Source organism: Crinia signifera, chromosome 6 (assembly GCF_055691185.1).
Source record: "Crinia signifera chromosome 6, ASM5569118v1, whole genome shotgun sequence".
NCBI classification, from domain to species: Eukaryota; Metazoa; Chordata; class Amphibia; order Anura; family Myobatrachidae; genus Crinia; species Crinia signifera.
In genome coordinates, this window is record NC_139222.1 from 239,692,382 (window position 1) to 239,713,708 (window position 21,327).

A 21,327-nucleotide genomic window follows, 5' to 3' on the forward strand; every position below is an offset into this window, starting at 1 on the left:
CGACCTTTTTAACTGTTGACCTTCCCAATGTGAACCTAATGCTTGTGTTGACCTTTTGACCCTGTCCATCTTAGTCAGGTCGGCCTTTTCTATGTGTCGACCTAAGGCCTGTCTACCTTAATTCTGTCGACCCAATGACCCACTCCTTTCTTGGTGGCAGCTTTATTAGCAAGTCTGTAGCTTGCAAGTGCAGCTGCGTAGGTGTGTGCGTACAAACTTGCATTAGGCCCTTTGCGCACAGGGCTCCGATGTGGGCAGCTTGTTATCATGCCAAATTCTGCTGTGGTTTAGCTGTGTTTTAATAAAGACATTAATAGTGAAAAAGATCAACTAATTTACATTTTACATTTCACCAACTGAGGAAAAGTATAAAAGTTTCTCCTAAATACTACTACTGCTAATATCAATAATGACAGGCAATTATTATAGCATAGTAAACACTGCAAAAGATGATTAAACAATAAAATTAGCTAATTTGGTAACCCTCATTAAGACCGACCATAATTTAGTAATTTATTTACAGTTTCTGATATAGCGCAGCAGATTCCGTTACAGTATCTTATATAGCGCAGCAGATTCCGTTGCGCTTTACAATAGTAGACAGGGATAGAAAAAACTGGATAACAACAGACAGACTTGGAGGTTGGAGGTCCCTGCTGGAAGCTTGCAATCTATAGGGACATAGAAGGGAAACACAAGGACAGGCATCAGTAATAGCATAGCAGTCACACCAAGTTACAAGTCCAGAAGGGAAGCTACATAATACATGAAGGTGCCTCAGAGGGTATGCGTATTGTACTTAAATATGATAGGCTTGCCTGAAGAAGTGAGTTTTCAGGGAACGCTTGAAAGTTTGGAGACTGGCGGAGAGTCTTATTGTGCGTGGAAGGGGATTTCATAGGATGGGAGCAGCCCGATGAAAGTCCTGTAATAGTGAAAGGGAGCTAGTGATCTGTGCAGAAGAGAGACACAGATCTTGTGCAGAGCAGAGTGGTCGAGATGGGAGATATTTTGTGATAAGTAAAGAGATATATACGTTAGAGTAGCATTTTTAAGCACAATTAATAGCTTTAATTGTGAGTAGAAGTACAGTATATTATATTGAATACGGTAAAATACAGGCAACCAATGGAGGAACTGGCAGAGCGGATCAGCAGACGATGATCGCCTTGCTAGGATGATCAGCCTAGAAGCAGCATTTAAAATGGATTGCTACTATCTTCAGTGGGGGACCGAGTGCATGGAGCGCCAGGCTGTGAGGCGAGCTGTCATTTCCACTGTCAGTGAGGAGGTGGAGGCCGTGACACTTGACAGGAGCTGCACCACTGAGCTGAGACCCCCTGAAGCACCGCTCATACACACCTATGTGCAGCATCGGGGTCCAGGCAGCGGGGTCTGGGCAGCGACGCAGGGCACGTAGTGGCAGATGCCGGGCAGCGGGCGGGAAGTGGCTGCTGAATTAAAGAATATATATATAATATATTTTAAATTCAGCAGCCACTGCCCGGACCCCAAAGATCACCGCTGCCCGCCCCCTGCCGCGGCCAGCTCCCAGGGAGTTTTTACATGGAATAAATTGCATGCAATTTATTCCATGTAAAAATGGCACATCAAGTGCCAAATTGTAAGCGAGCCTCCACGGAAGCTGCTGGGGGAGCTCAAGGGCAAACTGATCGACTTGTCCTTTGGAAAAGTCGGTCTAGTGTATGGGGCCTTTAGGATCAAAATTGTGTTATTTCAGAATGGGAGTTATCACTGCATGTTTGAATAGAGACAGAAAAGTACCAGTAGCAAGAGAGAGATTGCAGATTTTAGTTAATGTTGGGATAAGCACAGGAGTTTTAATGACTCATGAAACCTCCCAACATGGCCCTCTCCAGGAGGGACACAATGCTCTGCTCCTGGACTTTCCTCTTAATGTACGATTACCCTCATCTGTGTTGAACAGGTAAATTGCTAAAGGTGCCCATACACGTTACAATTATTGTATACAATATTGCATCTCATCGCATCTTGATTTTGCAACATACTTTTTGGACTAGATCTGATGCGATATTGTATACAATATTGTATACAATAATTGTAAAGTGTATGGGCACCTTAAGAAAGGTGCTTCAACACAGGTAATTGCAATTATAAATTGATACCCCTTTCACACCAGCCAAAATTCCCATCTAGCACTTGTGTAAAATATTCCCGGGCCAAGTTCCTGGAAAATTTCCCAAGATTTCAACCCTGCTAGCTAGCAGGGTTGCTCTTGCGACCAGCCCGGGTTGCTGGCTGATGTGAAAGCTACTGAACCGGGCTGCGGGTGGCGGTGTCCAAGCAGCAGGTGGTGAGCAGTGGGTCCAGGCTGCTGTAAGCGGTGGCTGGGAACTTGTAGAGTTATTTGCCGGGCAGTGTGGCAGGAAGCCTTGCTGAATTTGAAAACATATTGAAAAGACTGGCCGGACGCCCTCAGCCAATCAGCGTCCACCCGCTGCCCAGCTAATAGCGCTACCCTGTCATACCTCCCGACATGACCCTCTCCAGGAGGGACACAATGCTCTGCTCCTGCACTTCCCTCTCTGTCATATTTACAAACATGCTGCAATCATTCCTATTATAGATCCCAGTTTGCATAAGACACTTATCTTGAGGACAGGTTTCGCCACCTCTGACTTATACCGTGTCCATGTTGCATACCTCCCAACTTTTGTAGTTGGGAGGTCGGGACGTTCGCGCTGCGAAAAGGGGGCGTGCCCTAGAGAAAATGGGGCGTGGCCTTGCGAGATGACGCGAACTCCGGCCACGCCCCGTTTTCGCCGCTCGTCGGCACTGAATAGATGCTGTGCGCATGCGCACAGCGTCTATTCTTGGCAGACTGGGGGAGCTCCCAACTGTCCCCCCCCCACCGCGAGACAATGGAGGCCCCGGGCGGGACGCGGGAACGTCCCCGAATATCGGGACGTTCCCGCGGTAAGCGGGACAGTTGGGATGTATGATGTTGACCTACACTTTTGCATAGTAAAACTGTTTTTTAAAATACTCATGTTGACCTTTTCATGTAGACCTTTTGCATGTCGACCTTTTGACCATATAACCCTAATGCATGTCAATCTTTTTCAAACTGCCTTTCGACCAATAGTGGCCGACCTAATGGCTGTCAACCTAACGATCCATATTACTATGTGTATAAGCCCTTCTGCGCACTTTGCATTTCAGCCATTGTATTTTATGTGTCAACATACACAAGAATGAGTGAACGCTGGGACTGTTTTTATGTGACAGTTTTGTGTGTTTAAAGATTTTTATCACATTTATAGAAGTCCGTGCTCCTAGAACTACACCAGGGATACATTGTAGTGGGAGGACAACTGTAAAGTGCAAAATGTCTCATGCTGATGTCTTGAGGGGTCCATACTGTACTGTATTTGTGCTTCTTTCATGGAGATCAAATGACATTGTTTATTAGTTTACATTTAGAGTGAGTTTCAGTTTCATCCAGAAAGTGCTGAGGATGTAGCTGGCTTCTGAGGCCAGTATACTGTTAGTAGAGCACCATCTACTGGCAGCTTTGAGAAGTGGATTTTCTGTCTGCATTGGAAATTCCTCCTTAATGTAAAGCCTTGTAAACACTAGATCAGCAGTTCTCAAACTGTGGGTCCTGACCCCAAGGTGGGTCCCGACCTTCTCAGCATGGGGTCGCGACTCCATGCTGCTGACCATCAGGCTGATGACTTTTCTAATCTCGGTCAGTGATTCAAGGAGTCTGAAAAAGTCTGTTGAATTGTCTGTTACTTCAGGCTCCTCCCATCATTTAGGGGCAGATTTATTAAGCTTGGAGAAGAGATAAACTGGAGATAAAGCGGAGAAAAGGTAAAAGGAGATAAAGCATCAGCCAATCAACTCCCAACTGTCTTTTTCAAACACAGCTGATTGGCTGCTGCTTTATCTCCTTTTACCTTTTCTCCGCTTTATCTCCAGTTTATCTCTTCTCCAAGCTTAATAAATCTGCCCCCTTGTGTCTACACTAAATGCGGGAACGTCCCCGAAAACCAGGACGTTCCAGCGATTATCGGGACGGTTGAGAGGTATGCTGCTGCCTACACATGTGACGTGATGACCTTCTGCAGAAACTTGTTGGGGCTCTGTAATACATTTTATTATGTGATTGGGTCCCAGAGCAAAATAGTTTGAGGACCCCTGCACTAGATGATTTATTCCAGGGACCCAATTCAGACCCATTAGCTTGGCTGCGAATTTTCAGCCCAGGCGATTATCAAATCACTGCACTTGCGCACGGTCCGGAGTGCACATGCGCGAGCCTTCTTTGCGATCACAGCCAGCAAGTTGATTGACAGCCGGCCGGGCTTTTGGGGGGGGGACGACGACATTGTTTTCTGGGAGTGTCCCCAAAAACGCAGGCATTGCCTGGCTGTTGGGAAGGAGGGCTAATGACTTCCTTCTCTCCACGGTGTTCGCAGTGCAGAGTAATGGCCCCCATACACTTATACAATTAGGGACAATTTCACCCAAGTCCGGCTGATCGTGCCAAGAAATCTGCCCAAATCGAATGTGTTTGACACCCCATCCGACCCAATGCATGGTCCCTTGCGCATCAGGTCGGACCCTACTGATTGAACTTGCTGCAGGTTCAATCTATCGGATCGGACCCATCAGCGGCATATCGCGGGTTCTTTTTAGCACCCATGATGTGTTGGTCTGATCCGAGGTGTGTGCCAGCGGTAAAGCACTGCTGGCACACACCTATGTGAAGGGGGTGGGCAGTGTGGGGTCCGGGCTGCGTGAAACGTCTGGGGGCTGTGGGTGCAGCGGCGGGGTGGGCAGTCCGCAGTGTCTGGGAAGCCCTGAGTGGACACTGCGGACAGCGGTGGCACAATGTGATTTTTTTTTTCAAAAGATAGACCTGCTGCTGGTGTAGCTGCTACTGAAGGCAATATATTGTCATTATTGCACCATCTACTGATAGTTGCGAGATAAATTCCTAGTCATGCAGTACGGTGTGGATCAAAGGTCAAAATGCAACAAGATCGACATGGAAACAAAAGTCGACATGTTTTTCACTTTTTTTAGTGTCAACTTGTGCATTGGAGCACCTAAATCCCCTATTAGTGTATTATGTACTCGCTTTGCTGCCCATGCTTCAGGCCACTCATAATTCACATGGATCGCAAATGAAGGTGAACATTTCAGGACCCCTAAGGGTGCAGGTAATCCAACTAGGAGCACTTACCTGTTGCAAAGTGGATGGGCCTGTAGAGTGCCATAATTAATCAGGGTAGCGGGTAATTAATGTTTAGGTAAATCTTATTTCAACTGAGAGCATCAAATTTACTTCTTGATTAAAGCTGCATAAACACTATGCGATAAAGGCAGACAACGATATAATATAAAAACCCAGAGAAGAAAGTTGGTGGTTGTTGTCGACACCAGGACCGCAGCTTTCACCTCATCCTCAGAGTGTTGACCCATAAGGTGATCTTTCATCTTTGGAAAGAGGGTTGCAGCGCCTGCAGTTCAAGGAAGTTCTGCCGCACCCATTGTAGAGCCCCCGACTGCGCCTACGACTTTCACCTCTATCCAGATGAAAGAACATCTTAAGGGCCAACACTTCAACTCTGAAGGCAAGGTGAAAGCTGGTCCTGGTGTCAACAACAACCACCACATTTATTTTGGGTTTGCCCAACTCATCAAGCGTTGGTGCACATGAGTGGAAAGGGATGGCTGCTACGTTGAAAAGTGAATAGTGCATTACATAGAGGATAAACTGAGTTATCATGTACAAAAAAAAGTGTTCAAATGTGTTCATTAATATAAAACTTATGGCCATGGAGGCATTACTTTTCAATCCAGCCTCATAGATGCACTGATATGGTGGTCCATTATGGTATAGGGATTTCACTTCTTTCCTCCGGAACTGGATCAAGATGGCACAGCTTATGAGTGCTGCGGGCAACAGTAAAACGACTCATATGCAGGGCTTCTTCATAACAGGGAGGGGTCTCTGGTCCAGTAGAGGTGAGCTGGGGTGGTGGACCATGGGAGTGGGCCACAGCAAATATCCTGCGGGCAGCTGGCCCAAACACAGACTGAAGAGCTGTGGAGAGAAGACAGTTCTGAGCTTAAGAAACAAGACTCTATGATGCATTTATTACTTTACCATCGATGGACCTTTACTGTGTTTATAATTGGACATTTGTAATGGAGATTCAGGAACGTGCTAAGTGTATAGATTTCTATATAAGATTTTGGTAAAGTGAAGCCAGGCACTTATGAGAAATGCAAGAATATAATATGATTATATATATCTTTTTTCTAGTGCTAGGGGGTTACGATGTAACTTTTTTAAAATAAAACTTTATTAAATATAAAAAACAGGCAATTTCTCAGCATTTTTTAGGTAAATTGCCAGCTAAGATAGGAGAGGGCCTGTATTCAGGCTCCGTGCAGGGTCCTACTCTTTGGCAGCATAGTAGACCCTGGCATTGTGGGAACATGGCACCTGCACTATGGTGGTGATTCTGGATGACTCAGTAAGCAGCAAAAAAAAAAAATCGCTGCTTAGCGAGTCATCAAACCCCACCCACCGGGCGAGCGAATGCTCGCACTTCCCTGCTGCTTTGCGAATGGTTGTTTTGCATAAACATCCATTTGCAGGTTAGCATATGGGGGCGAAATCAATTGATCAACCGACCATCGAATGATTTTTCCCCTGTTCGCAAATATAAGTCAGTCGTGACTGACCTATATTTGCGCCGTCCAGTCCGGGAACGGGCGGGAATCTGACGTCCTGTGATGTCAGCCGCCCACCCCTGGCAGGCAGCAGCCTGTCTGTATTTGCGTGGGGACTCCCATCATTTTTCAGAGTTTTCGTGGGTGCGCCCATAAATGCTGGGCGTCCCCAATGCTGACGTCCCCTGCCTGCCTCGATCTGTTCTCCCCCACATGCAAAGGCCTCGGCGACTATGTAATAGACATGTCGCTGAAGGCATCCGCACAACAGCCCTGCACATATCCTAATATACTGTACACATGCACGGAGCGCAGACATCAGTCCCTGCTGCAAATACACTGTGGACCGAACAGATTAGGATGAGGGTTTATGTTCCCAGAGACTTCTCTAATGCGCACGCACAATTCACCAGGAAAATGAACTCTGGCAAAGATGTAAGTATGATTATATGGGTGGAAGGTGTGCACCACTGGACCCCGGTTCCTATGTGTAATGCACACTCAGCACCAGTTATACATACAGAAGATGTAAGTATGATTATATGGGTGGAAGGTCTGCACCACTGGACTCTGGTTCCTATGTGTAATGGACATTCAGCACCAGTTATACATACAGAAGAGGTAAGTATGATTATATGGGTGGAAGGTGTGTGCCACTGGACCCCGGTTCCTATGTGTAATGCACACTCAGCACCAGTTATACATACAGAAGATGTAAGTATGATTATATGGGTGGAAGGTGTGTGCCACTGGACCCCGGTTCCTATGTGTAATGGACACTCAGCACCAGTTATACATAGAGAAGAGGTAAGTATAATTATATGGGTGGAAGGTGTGTGCCACTGGACCATGGTTCCTATGTGTAATGGACACTCAGCACCAGTTATACATATAGAAGAGGTAAGTATGATTATATGGGTGGAAGGTGTGTGCCACTGGACCCCGGTTCCTATGTGTAATGGACACTCAGCACCAGTTATACATACAGAAGAGGTAAGTATGATTATATGGGTGGAAGGTGTGTGCCACTGGACCCTGGTTCCTATGTGTAATGGACACTCAGCACCAGTTATACATAGAGAAGAGGTAAGTATGATTATATGGGTGGAAGGTGTGCGCCACTGGACCCCGGTTCCTATGTGTAATGGACACTCAGCACCAGTTATACATAGAGAAGAGGAAAGTATGATTATATGGGTGGAAGGTGTGTGCCACTGGACCCTGGTTCCTATGTGTAATGCACACTCAGCACCAGTTATACATACAGAAGAGGTAAGTATAATTATATGGGTGGAAGGTGTGCGCCACTGGACCCTGGTTCCTATGTGTAATGCACACTCAGCACCAGTTATACATACAGAAGAGGTAAGTATGATTATATGGGTGGAAGGTGTGCGCCACTGGACCCCGGTTCCTATGCGTAATGCACACTCAGCACCAGTTATACATACAGAAGATGTAAGTATAATTATATGAGTGGAAGGTGTGCGCCACTGGACCCTGGTTCCTATGTGTAATGCACACTCAGCACCAGTTATACATAGAGAAGAGGAAAGTATGATTATATGGGTGGAAGGTGTGTGCCACTGGACCCTGGTTCCTATGTGTAATGCACACTCAGCACCAGTTATACATACAGAAGAGGTAAGTATGATTATATGGGTGGAAGGTGTGCGCCACTGGACCCCGGTTCCTATGCGTAATGCACACTCAGCACCAGTTATACATACAGAAGATGTAAGTATAATTATATGGGTGGAAGGTGTGTGCCACTGGACCCTGGTTCCTATGTGTAATGGACACTCAGCACCAGTTATACATACAGAAGAGGTAAGTATGATTATATGGGTGAAAGGTGTGTGCCACTTGACCCCGGTTCCTATGTGTAATGCACACTCAGCACCAGTTATACATATAGAAGAGGTAAGTATAATTATATGGGTGGAAGGTGTGTGCCACTGGACCCCGGTTCCTATGTGTAATGCACACTCAGCACCAGTTATACATACAGAAGAGGTAAGTATGATTATATGGGTGGAAGGTGTGCGCCACTGGACCCCGGTTCCTATGCGTAATGCACACTCAGCACCAGTTATACATACAGAAGATGTAAGTATAATTATATGAGTGGAAGGTGTGCGCCACTGGACCCCGGTTCCTATGCGTAATGCACACTCAGCACCAGTTATACATACAGAAGATGTAAGTATAATTATATGGGTGGAAGGTGTGCGCCACTGGACCCCGGTTCCTATGCGTAATGCACACTCAGCACCAGTTATACATACAGAAGATGTAAGTATAATTATATGGGTGGAAGGTGTGCGCCACTGGACCCCGGTTCCTATGTGTAATGCACACTCAGCACCAGTTATACATATAGAAGATGTAAGCATGATTATATGGGTGGAAGGTGTGCGCCACTGGACCCCGGTTCCTATGTGTAATGCACACTCAGCACCAGTTATACATATAGAAGATGTAAGTATGATTATATGGGTGGAAGGTGTGTGCCACTGGACCCCGGTTCCTATGTGTAATGCACACTCAGCACCAGTTATACATACAGAAGATGTAAGTATGATTATATGGGTGGAAGGTGTGCGCCACTGGACCCTGGTTCCTATGTGTAATGGACACTCAGCACCAGTTATACATACAGAAGATGTAAGTATAATTATATGGGTGGAAGGTGTGCGCCACTGGACCCCGGTTCCTATGTGTAATGCACACTCAGCACCAGTTATACATACAGAAGATGTAAGTATGATTATATGGGTGGAAGGTGTGCGCCACTGGACCCTGGTTCCTATGTGTAATGGACACTCAGCACCAGTTATACATACAGAAGAGGTAAGTATGATTATATGGGTGGAAGGTGTGTGCCACTGGACCCTGGTTCCTATGCGTAATGCACACTCAGCACCAGTTATACATACAGAAGAGGTAAGTATGATTATATGGGTGGAAGGTGTGCGCCACTGGACCCCGGTTCCTATGTGTAATGCACACTCAGCACCAGTTATACATACAGAAGAGGTAAGTATAATTATATGGGTGGAAGGTGTGCGCCACTGGACCCGGTTCCTATGCGTAATGCACACTCAGCACCAGTTATACATACAGAAGAGGTAAGTATGATTATATGGGTGGAAGGTGTGCGCCACTGGACCCCGGTTCCTATGCGTAATGCACACTCAGCACGAGTTATACATAAAGAACAGGTAAGTATGATTATATGGGTGGAAGGTGTGTGCCGCTGGACCCGGTTCCTATGCGTAATGCACACTCAGCACCAGTTATACATACAGAACAGGTAAGTATAATTATATGGGTGGAAGGTGTGCGCCGCTGGACCCCGGTTCCTGTGTGTAATGCACACTCAGTACCAGTTATACCTACAGAAGAGGTTAGTATAATAATATGGGTGGAAGGTGTGCGCCACTGGACCCCGGTTCCTGTGTGTAATGCACACTCAGCACCAGTTGTACATACAGAAGAGGTAAGTATAATTATACGGGTAGAAAGTGTGCGCCACTGCGTAATGCACACTCTGCACCAGTTATACATACAGAAGAGGTAAGTATAATTATACGGGTGGAAGGTGTGCACCACTGGACCCCGGTTCCTATGCGTAATGCACACTCAGCACCAGTTATACATACAGAATGGGTAAGTATAATTATATGGGTAGAAGGTGTGCGCCACTGGACCCCGCTTCCTATGTGTAATGCACACTCAGTACCAGTTATACATACAGAAGAGGTAAGTATGATTATATGGGTGGAAGGTGTGCGCCACTGGACCCCGGTTCCTATGTGTAATGCACACTCAGCACCAGTTATACATACAGAAGAGGTAAGTATAATTATATGGGTGGAAGGTGTGCGCCACTGGACCCGGTTCCTATGCGTAATGCACACTCAGCACCAGTTATACATACAGAAGAGGTAAGTATGATTATATGGGTGGAAGGTGTGCGCCACTGGACCCCGGTTCCTATGCGTAATGCACACTCAGCACGAGTTATACATAAAGAACAGGTAAGTATGATTATATGGGTGGAAGGTGTGTGCCGCTGGACCCGGTTCCTATGCGTAATGCACACTCAGCACCAGTTATACATACAGAACAGGTAAGTATAATTATATGGGTGGAAGGTGTGCGCCGCTGGACCCCGGTTCCTGTGTGTAATGCACACTCAGTACCAGTTATACCTACAGAAGAGGTTAGTATAATAATATGGGTGGAAGGTGTGCGCCACTGGACCCCGGTTCCTGTGTGTAATGCACACTCAGCACCAGTTGTACATACAGAAGAGGTAAGTATAATTATACGGGTAGAAAGTGTGCGCCACTGCGTAATGCACACTCTGCACCAGTTATACATACAGAACAGGTAAGTATAATTATACGGGTGAAAGGTGTGCACCACTGGACCCCGGTTCCTATGCGTAATGCACACTCAGCACCAGTTATACATACAGAATGGGTAAGTATAATTATATGGGTAGAAGGTGTGCGCCACTGGACCCCGCTTCCTATGTGTAATGCACACTCAGTACCAGTTATACATACAGAAGAGGTAAGTATAATTATATGGGTAGAAGGTGTGACCTCGGTTCCTATGTGTAATGCACACTCCAATTATACATACTGTACGCCAATGTTCTAGTGCCACATTTAAGGAAAAATCATCCCTCTCTCAGCAAAATGCTCAGCATTGGTAAACAGAGGATATAACAGGATATATACCTTGTCATTAGGCAGCTAATGCTGCATTCAAACTGTTTGCAGGTGAAGTTGGAGCAGTTGAATGACAAGTGACACATTCCTTCTGTTGGGTTGGAAAATAATCGCAGCCAGATGGCGCTAATGGTCTTTTTATGTGTCCACAAGATTTCTAGGTAACAATTTTATCATGTAGACAATGCCTTCAAATTAGTTATAAAATATTATTTGCCTTATACAGTATGCAAACATTGCATTAAACCCGATGTGAATCAGACTAACGTTACATTCATAAGAGAAAATGAAACTGCCACCAGTGTAAACATTATGTCTCCGGGCATAGATGAATGTACTAGATTTAGGGAGACTGTCAATGTGGATGTGCCTCAGTAAGGTCATACATAAAAAGCAGTTTTATACAAAGGGGAAAGGTTATTAGACTGCATTTCTCATCCTCACTCTCAAGCCTAACGAGGTTCACTGTGTTAATAACCAGAATTTATTTATAGAGTCTCCTGCTGTGATTATCAGAAACATTTTGTTGCTGTTTAATTACTTCCGCCACTTATAATATGGCCATATAAATTCATAGTCATACACTATCATAAGCAAGCACATTGCCCACATATGAACCGGGCATTTCATCACTGCAGCAATCACTGGATACTAATAACACATCAGTAATTTGGAAGTAGATTGGCATAGATAAACTGGTAACATTATCCTGTGCCATTGCCCCCCCCCCCCCCCCGGGTTACTCACAGGTGATAGTGCTCTGGATTGTGCTGTCATGGTCGATGGCTATAACTGTGACTTCACAGGGCTGTTCCCCTCCCCTGTCTGGGCAGCCTTGCTGTCTAAGGTACCAACAACGTAGACAGGTACATGTGATCCCGAATATTAGAAGCAGAACTCCTGCAGTGACTACTAGCCTAATATGGGAGTGGCATAATAAGAAAGGAGGACAAATTAGGAGACAGCGATTATAAAAGTAACATAACACAATCTATGCAATCAATGGAACAGAAAACAATGCAGTCACTGGAAATATTTTAGGTTATTATTGTATTTGAAGCAGAGGCAGAACTCTGGGAGGCAATGGAGTCATCTGCCGCCGGGCTCCTGCTCCCAAGGGGGCACCTTTCCTTCCCTTCAAGTTTGAATCATTCAAATGTAAGCAGTTGATATTGCTAATGAGGCTGACTCCCCCTCCTAACATCATTTTTGCAATTGTCCAGTGACCCTACTGGAGACAGACACCTTACTCAGGGGTATATTTATTAAGCTCGGTGAAGTGATATACTGTCTGTTTTTTATCACCGTCCAATCAGCTCCTACCTTTCCTGTTTCAAATCAAGCCGGTAACTTCACAGGTAGGAGCTGATTGGCCGGTAATAAAAACCAGACAGTTTATCACTTCACCGAGCTTAAAAAATCTACCCCTGAATGAGCTATTTGGGGGGGCACCAAAACTTATCTTGCCTCCGGGCAACTGGGATGAACTTACGCCACTGATATGAAGTACAATGGAATAAGTTCCCCGAATCTCAAAATAAAGCCACTTGTAGCGGGAGATTGATGAAGTCTTGGAGAGCTATAGGTCGGCTATTTTAAAAGAGGAAAAACAATGAAGAGAGATCGCTCTGTGAGAAAATAGGTCAGCAGACTTTGGCTCCGATTCCGACACGCTTGTAGCGGGCCCCATTCGGCCTCTACCCGATGTTTGGGATTTGTGAAAGCCTCAGGAGCACCCATGGCGAACAAACTTTTCACTGGGTGCATCCACCCAACCTTGCAGCCGGTGGGTGGGGGGCGGGGGCGGCGCACAGGGGTACACGCCCATGGGAATGCCCAGCGTTTCATGGGCATTCCCATGAGAATGCTGGGCGTTCCCATGGTAATAGCCCGGTGACGTCAGGGGTGTTTCCCTATGTTGCGGGCAGGGCCTACTGATGAGACTATTCAGCCCCATCCCTGAAGTTACCTGTAGTGTCTCCTCTCTGAGGAATAAATTAGGGGTGTCCTCTTACCATATGTACCACTGGTTAATCCATTCTGTTTTGGAGCAGCTACAGAAGTAGAAAAAAATACATTAAACTTTGTTAATCAAGCATTAAAATTATCTGAACTATATGGGACACAGAATAGAATTGTTTAACACAGAGATACATTGGTGTTTTGGGGGGAATCACACAATGGACTGAATGACAATTTTTTTATGACACAACCCCCCACCCCATAAATAAGATCAGATCTGCCACTTTGTAAAAGAATACTGTAGTATAAGATGGGATATTTTTGGTTGTAGGATATTACTGGGATTTACTCACTGTTTGGAGCTTTCGCAGTCTGAATCACAAGTTCCCCGGCAAACCTGTAATACAATAGGTTGCAGTTAAAAAGTGTGGTTTGACTAAAATGAAGAAAAAATTAAAATTTATAACAAAATATATTTTTTTTCATATACATTAGTATTTTTCAGAAACAAATGGGAAAGTTAAAAATTAACTAAAAATAATTTGTTATTCTTTATTGAACACTAAACACTAATTTCAAACGTATTTAAAGAACATATAAATAAATACATATATACATACAGATGGAGCGAGCTCAATCTTTGCAGGGGCTGGTGATAGAATCGCCAGCCCAACCAGCGGCTGGCTACCGTTAGGGGCGCGCGCGCACAAGACGCTCGCGCGCCCCTTTGCAAACGGAGCCTGCTGCCACCCCCACTGGTCCCCCTCGCTTCACTGACACACCCCCCCCCCCCCAAACTGGGCAGCGTCTCCCTGAAGCGGAGACGGGCAGGGAGACGCTGCCCAGCCGCCGTGATACTGGGACGCACGTGTGTGTGAGACGCACGCACGTCCCAGTCTCTATCGCTGGCGCTTGCCAGTGCAAGGGATCTGGCGAGCGCCGGCTAAGGATGATGCCCGCTCCATCTGTACAATACAAAACAACTCACGTAAAATGCTAAAAAATAAGTACAAATGATCCTTCTATCACATTGTTAATTTGAATATTTTACTTAAAATAGCTTTTGAATAACAGTTTTGCTAGGGTCATAGTTTAAGTTATCAGTTGTCTTTTCTCGTCTCTTTGCCTCATTGCTGAAGTAGGCAGAGAAAGAACACCTGTAGCCAATGTGATAAGCACGATAAAGCTCATTCTGTATACCCGACAAAGGGCCAGATGCACTAAGTGATAAAATGGAGAGTGATAAACAGCCAGCCAATCAACTCCTGCCTGGCATTTTTCGAACACAGTCTGTGACATGGCAAGTAGGAGCTGATTGGCTCGCTGTTTATGACTCTCTGGGTGACATTCTATGGGATGAGATAAAATTGCATTTTTTTATTTCGCTCCACATCGCCGCTCTTCGCACTTTTTGAAATCACATTTTTTAGTAATAAATCGCATATTTAATGGGATGCGATTTGGAGGCTGAAAAGTGCGATGTAGTGCGATTTGCGCAAAGTGGTGCGATTTTATGACACATAAAAGTGCGATTTCTACCGCCGGTCATGTGCGAGTTTTGGACCAACCGGAGTGCGATTTACAAGACTGTCTCCACATGACTAAGAACCCCCTAACCTATTGGCCCACCTCTGTCCCCTCCATTATGCATCACACCCCCTATATAAAGGGGCACTGGCGCCGTTTCACTCTTTGATAGGAAGTAAGGAGCATGGAGAGGAGCAGTGTCAGTGTGAGCAGAGGAAGAGGTGTTGGTGGCAGAGTGAGGAGTGGCAGAGGGCTGAGTGCCTCAGAATATAGGTGTCATGACAGTTCCCAGGGAAGCCTGCTACTACACTTAGGATTTTGAGATGACCATCACGTACCACCTGTACGTTCAAAGAGTGCCACCCACGCCGCCCCGCACGTGCGGTGCCCTAATCCCTAATCCCAATGTGTGTGCAGTCTATAGCTCCCAGCACGTGAGGGAATGCTGAGAGTCTATAGAAAGCCACCTTGTGGTCCTGCCACTCCAACTCAGAACGTGGGAATCTGATGTATGTGCGCCACAACTTCTTTAAAGCAAGTAACACTTGAGTAAAATGCTTAGAGAAAGTGGGCTGTGATACCCCCAAGGACCATGAGGTCACAGACAGAGTGGAGCCTGTGGCCAAATAGTAGAGGGTACACATTAATTTCTGCAGCCCAGACACTGCATAGTTGCCTCCCCCGAAAGGGTCCAAATCATCTCTCACCTGCTCATATAAGTCCAAAAGGTTAATGCGGTTCAGCCTAAACATCCCCACAACCTGTTGATCCGAGAGGGAGTCCAGGTACAGCCGAGCACGATACATACGTGGGGTACGCAGTAGTCGGGGGTCTACCTGGATCTGGTGTGCAGCTTCCTCCCTCCTGCGCAGCTCCTCCAAATGGGCCACATCAAAAATCAGCAACTCCAAACCACTCTGCAAAATCTCCATGTCTCAAACCTCAAAACATGATGTTGGGGTATATGTAGGGGTGTTTCTGAGTGAAATTGAGTGCACCTGTGTTGAAATTAACCATTTGTGCACTTGACCAAAGTGAGTTCTGGGCCAAATCGCCCAACAGAACCTGGTCTGAAAAAAGTGCGATTATTAGACACCTTAAAAGTGCGATTTACGAAAACGCATACCATTAAATAAGCGATTTATATACTTTTCTGTACGAAAACATCTGGATGCGATAAAAATGCGATTCTTTCATACACTTTCAGTCCGCATGAGTTATCGCACATAATATGCGATATCCGTCCCTTAGCGCATCCTATTAAATATGCGATTTCAAGGAAAAAAATTTTGGTACTTGTTTCCTAGCACGGCCACAACGATTTAGATCGTTGTGGTCGTAAGATAAAAAATCGGATCGATCGCATCGCATGCGATTTGGTCGCATGCGATGCGACCGATCCGACCGACCGATTTTTCACCCGATTTTTTTTTTTTTTCACCTGATTATTTTTAATTGCCCCCCCAAATGTTACTAAGTGGGCTAGACCCCACGATAGACGTCAACCCGAAGCGTGGCGAGCGCAGCGAGCCCGCGAGGGGCGGCGGTGCGCGTCCTCCGACCTTTTCATTCCCCTACTATCCACTAGGGCGTGGAGTGAGAATAGAATAGTGTGGCGAGCGCAGCGAGCCACCGAGCCCGAAGCGTGGCGAGCGCAGCGAGCCCCGCGAGGGGACGCGTATAACTTCACAGGTATACGCGTCCCCTCGCGGGGCTCGCTGCGCTCGCCACGCTTCGGGCTCGGTGGCTCGCTGCGCTCGCCACACTATTCTAATCTCACTCCACGCCCTAGTGGATAGTAGGGGAATGAAAAGGTCGGAGGACGCGCACCGCCGCCCCTCGCGGGCTCGCTGCGCTCGCCACGCTTCGGGTTGACGTCTATCGTGGGGTCATGGCGGGCACATAAAAAATGTGAAATGGGTCATATTGGCCCATTTCACCTTTTTTATCATTTTTCCCTATGTGAGATGGACTTAATCAAGTCCATCTCATCTTGTGCCATTATAATGGCACAAGACCGACAAGATCCTCCCGATTTCAATGTTAAAAGATTTTTTAACATTGAAGTCTATGGAAAAATCGGGTCAATCGGTCGGTCGCATCGCGGCCGATTTTAATTGGTCGCGACCGACCGATTGACCCGATTTCTGTCAATCAAAGGGAAAAAATTGTAAAAAATCGGCCACATCGTGAGGATCGTGTCCCTTAATTAAGAGCCACGATCACTCACGATTGTGGCCGTTCTAGGAAACAAGTACCAAAATTTTTTTCTAATAATCGCCAAAAAACACACATCTCATCCCATAGAATGTCACCCAATATGTTATTACTTTTGAAGCTTAGTGAAGCTGGTCCAAAGTGTCTATACTGACTTAGTTAAAAGCAACTGCAGTAGTTACAGCTTATATGGGGGTTTGTGCCTATGCATAACCTAACCATTTATGCAGTCTAGGCATAAGGGGGATATAGGCAAGGAGGGACACCAAAATACTGACTCCTCTGGTGTATGCGGTCATTAGGTTTACAAGCATTAGGTTGACCACTATATGTCGACAGTCACTAGGTCGACGCAATAAATAAAGAAAGAGACAAAATAGACAGCGCTGCGGGACTATATTTAAAATATAAAATAAATTTTATTTATACAACACATTAAACTTCATATAAAAATTCTGGTCATATATGACACAATATCACCGGCCGGTGTTAGGTAAAAAATTATTTCATATCACTCTCCTTCTGACACCCAATGGTTAATTAATTTCAAGTAGTACTGCACACTTGAGCAAAAAAAAAAAAAAAAAAGTCAGTTCTCACAGTCCTTTAGTGCAATCGGAACTGGGTTAGTAAATATAGTAAAACTTGATACAGGCAACAATTTCCTGCTCCTCAGAGCCCGTGCAATTACAGTTAGTAGTATAGCAGGTAATCAGCTGTCTTTGGCTGAAGCTTTGGTTAGTATGTTTAGTAGCAGAAGGGTTAAGGATGCACGCGGTGCAGATCATTAGCAGTAAGCATATACTTGCTCTTTTAAAGCTTGATGGCACAGTCCCTTCCGGCTACCAGGAGCGGGTCCCCGGCTGCTAGCGCTTCCCAAATAATACAGCCTTCTCTGGGAATCCTCAGCTCCGGTTTCTGAGTCTCCGGCCGTGATCCGTCAGTGCGTGATGACGTAACTGATGACGCGTTTCTCCGCCTTGTAAGGTAATCGGCGGCTTCTGAGGAAGCCGCCGATTACCTTACAAGGCGGAGAAACGCGTCATCAGTTACGTCATCATGCACTGACGGATCACGGCCGGAGACCCAGAAACCGGAGCTGAGGATTCCCAGAGAAGGCTGTATTATTTGGGAAGCGCTAGCAGCCGGGGACCCGCTCCTGGTAGCCGGAAGGGACTGTGCCATCAAGCTTTAAAAGAGCAAGTATATGCTTACTGCTAATGATCTGCACCGCGTGCATCCTTAACCCTTCTGCTACTAAACATAGTAACCAAAGCTTCAGCCAAAGACAGCTGATTACCTGCTATACTACTAACTGTAATTGCACGGGCTCTGAGGAGCTGGAAATTGTTGCCTGTATCAAGTTTTACTATATTTACTAACCCAGTTCCGATTGCACTAAAGGACTGTGAGAACTGACTTTTTTTTTTTTTTTGCTCAAGTGTGCAGTACTACTTGAAATTAATTAACCATTGGGTGTCAGAAGGAGAGTGATATGAAATAATTTTTTACCTAACACCGGCCGGTGATATTGTGTCATATATGACCAGAATTTTTATATGAAGTTTAATGTGTTGTATAAATAAAATTTATTTTATATTTTAAATATAGTCCCGCAGCGCTGTCTATTTTGTCTCTTTCTTTGTTTTTCTACTTACCAAGGGTTGAGTATCCCTTGGAGATAGCAGCTGGGACTATATTTAGGGTTATTGCGCTCAGTACATTTCTTTTTTGCGACGCAATAAATAGTTCGACATGGTTATTAGGTCGTCACACGCATTAGGTCAACATGGAAAAGGTAGAGTTTTTTCATGTTTTTTTTTTTTTCAAAACAGAGTGGTTTTTCATACTTTATTTATTTATACTTTATCCATAGAGTGAGAAGTCGAGTCGAGTGTGTAGCGTGGCACCAGGCCAGAAGCATGGTGAGCAATACTCAAGACAAGATGAGAGGGAGTTGTAGGGACACAGAGAGGCGAGGAAGCTGCTGGGGGGATACAGGGCTTAGAGCTGCTGGAGGGACATGGGTGTGAGCTGTTGAAGTGACAGCAGTAGCGCACGCAGGGGGGGTTTCTGAGTACCCAGGAACCCCCCCAGGACTCTAAGGACCCTAGGCTGAAAGCTGAGGGTCCTCTCTTTCCATGGGTACAAGAATTTTAAAAATCCATGTCGACCTTTTCATGTGTCGACATTTTGTATCTGTTTTGAACTTTTCCAGTGTCTACCCTTTGCCTGATGACCTAATGAGAATATCGACCTTTTCACCCAGTTGACTGTTTCAATTTCAACCATATAGGGAAAACCCATTGATTCATACCCCTACTAACATACTGGGTGACATTTAATAGGATTCGATTATATCGCATTCCCGAAATCGCACTTTTTAAAATTGCAATTTTTGTTTTTTGCCTGAATTTGCATTTTTAATGAGATGCAAATTCTCTGCAAAAAAAATGCGTTATGGTGTGATTTTTAGTCACAAAAATGTGCGATTTTGCGGACATGTGCGATTTGGGAGACATGGTAATGTGCGTTAAAAAAAACGGCGTGGGGTCCCCCCTCCTGAGCATAACAAGTCCCAGCTTGTGGAGAGGCCTGCTGGAACTTGTAGTTCACCTGGACGGGTGAAGTCTGGGGGGGGCCCCGTCCAGGGCTGACCAGCCACGGTGAGCATGATATGCCCGGGGGACCTTATGTAAAAAGTGTCTCCTGGCTTTGGAATGACACCGCGGGCTGTTGGAGTCCAGTGCTGGTTCCAAAATATGGGGGACCCCCAGTTTTTTTGTCCTCTGTATTTTTGGAACCAGGAACGGTCCAAGAGTCCGGGGCTGGTTTTAGAAATACAGGGGACCCCTACGCTTTTTGTCCCCCTTATTTTTGGAACCAGGTCCGGCTCAATGAGCTCAGGGCTGGTTATACTCAGGAGGGGGGACCCCACGGCATTTCTTTTTTATATTTTAACTTTTACACATAATTTAACACAGAACCATGCACAGATCTCAATGATCAGTGCATGGTTCTGTCAAATTCGCCTGTCAGCACCTGGTCTATTTGTTTGGCGATTTTTAGTAACGTTTACCAAAAATCGCATCCCATTAAATTTGCAATTTGTATACTTTATAATGGGAAGACATCTGAATGCAAATTCAAGTGTGACTAAAAATCACCAGGTCAGAATGGAGAATTTGCGGCAAAAAATGCGATTTTTCCCCCCCGCAAATCTCATCCTATAAAATGTGCGATTTTCGGGAAAATGTGCAAAAACCTATATCGCAAAAGTCACAATATCGGACCTCATTAAATCTCGCCCACTGCTTCTATTTCATCGGGTACAACCAGGTACAGTGATAATATGTCCTGCAGATATACAGTGTGTCATAATGCTTCACTCTTTATATAAATGTCTGTTTGAGTTACACATTACCAGATAGAATCCTGTGACCACAGACAGACCAATCTGCGCTCCCATGTTACTACGCCACACAGAACCTGGGAAATAAACAAAAACATTTACAAGAAACTCTGATTCTGTTGGGTATTTAAGTTACATTTATGTATTGCTAATGGTAAAATAAAAATCCCAAATGATTTTCCTATATTCTAATGGAACACATTGCACACTTTCTATTTGCAGTTTAGAATATTACAATATATATACAATATTCTAGGTGTGTGCTAAAAGCACACAAAATGGGCATCACATCTGGAGGAAAACCACATATGGGGTGGGATGGTCTAAAGCAAACATGCGGTAAAAACTTGGGGTTTTTACCGCATTTCCATATTAACTAAAACCTGCACGCCGGGTTACCGCTGCGGGGATATCGCCAGCAAAAGCAAAAGCTGGCGATACCCCATAGAGGCCTATGGGCTTCTTTTAGTATCCCCTGCTGCCCTACACCGACCCCTGCTGCCCTGCACTGGCTGCACCGCTCCCCAATCACCAGTGACCTCCTCCTCCCTAGCACCATAATCCGCCTTCTGGATAAAGGAAGGAGGAGGAGCCGGCAGCAACCAGCCAGGCACAGAGGCCACAGGAGGAGCAGGAAGAGCCGTCGGAGACCCACTGTCACGTCACCGGCTGCTCCGCAAGGGGCAGCTCTTAATGAAGGACAAATATTTTTTTACATTGCTTAAGGAT

General features: G+C 45.5%; 1 protein-coding gene across 1 annotated transcript in view; it reads right to left on the reverse strand.

Moving 5' to 3' along the window:
• Nucleotides 1–609: 609 nt before the first annotated feature.
• TMEM52B (transmembrane protein 52B) overlaps nucleotides 610–21,327 on the reverse strand; it is a 38,503-nt gene continuing 17,785 nt past the window's right edge. The window contains exons 4-9 of the mRNA XM_083150185.1: nucleotides 20,611–20,675; nucleotides 13,796–13,839; nucleotides 13,496–13,534; nucleotides 12,228–12,397; nucleotides 5,845–6,100; nucleotides 610–671 (exon numbers count right to left, since the gene is read on the reverse strand). Of these exons, the coding sequence (XP_083006311.1) occupies nucleotides 5,886–6,100; nucleotides 12,228–12,397; nucleotides 13,496–13,534; nucleotides 13,796–13,839; nucleotides 20,611–20,675 (533 nt within the window). The 3' untranslated portion in view covers nucleotides 610–671; nucleotides 5,845–5,885. The remainder of the gene's footprint in view (nucleotides 672–5,844; nucleotides 6,101–12,227; nucleotides 12,398–13,495; nucleotides 13,535–13,795; nucleotides 13,840–20,610; nucleotides 20,676–21,327) is intronic.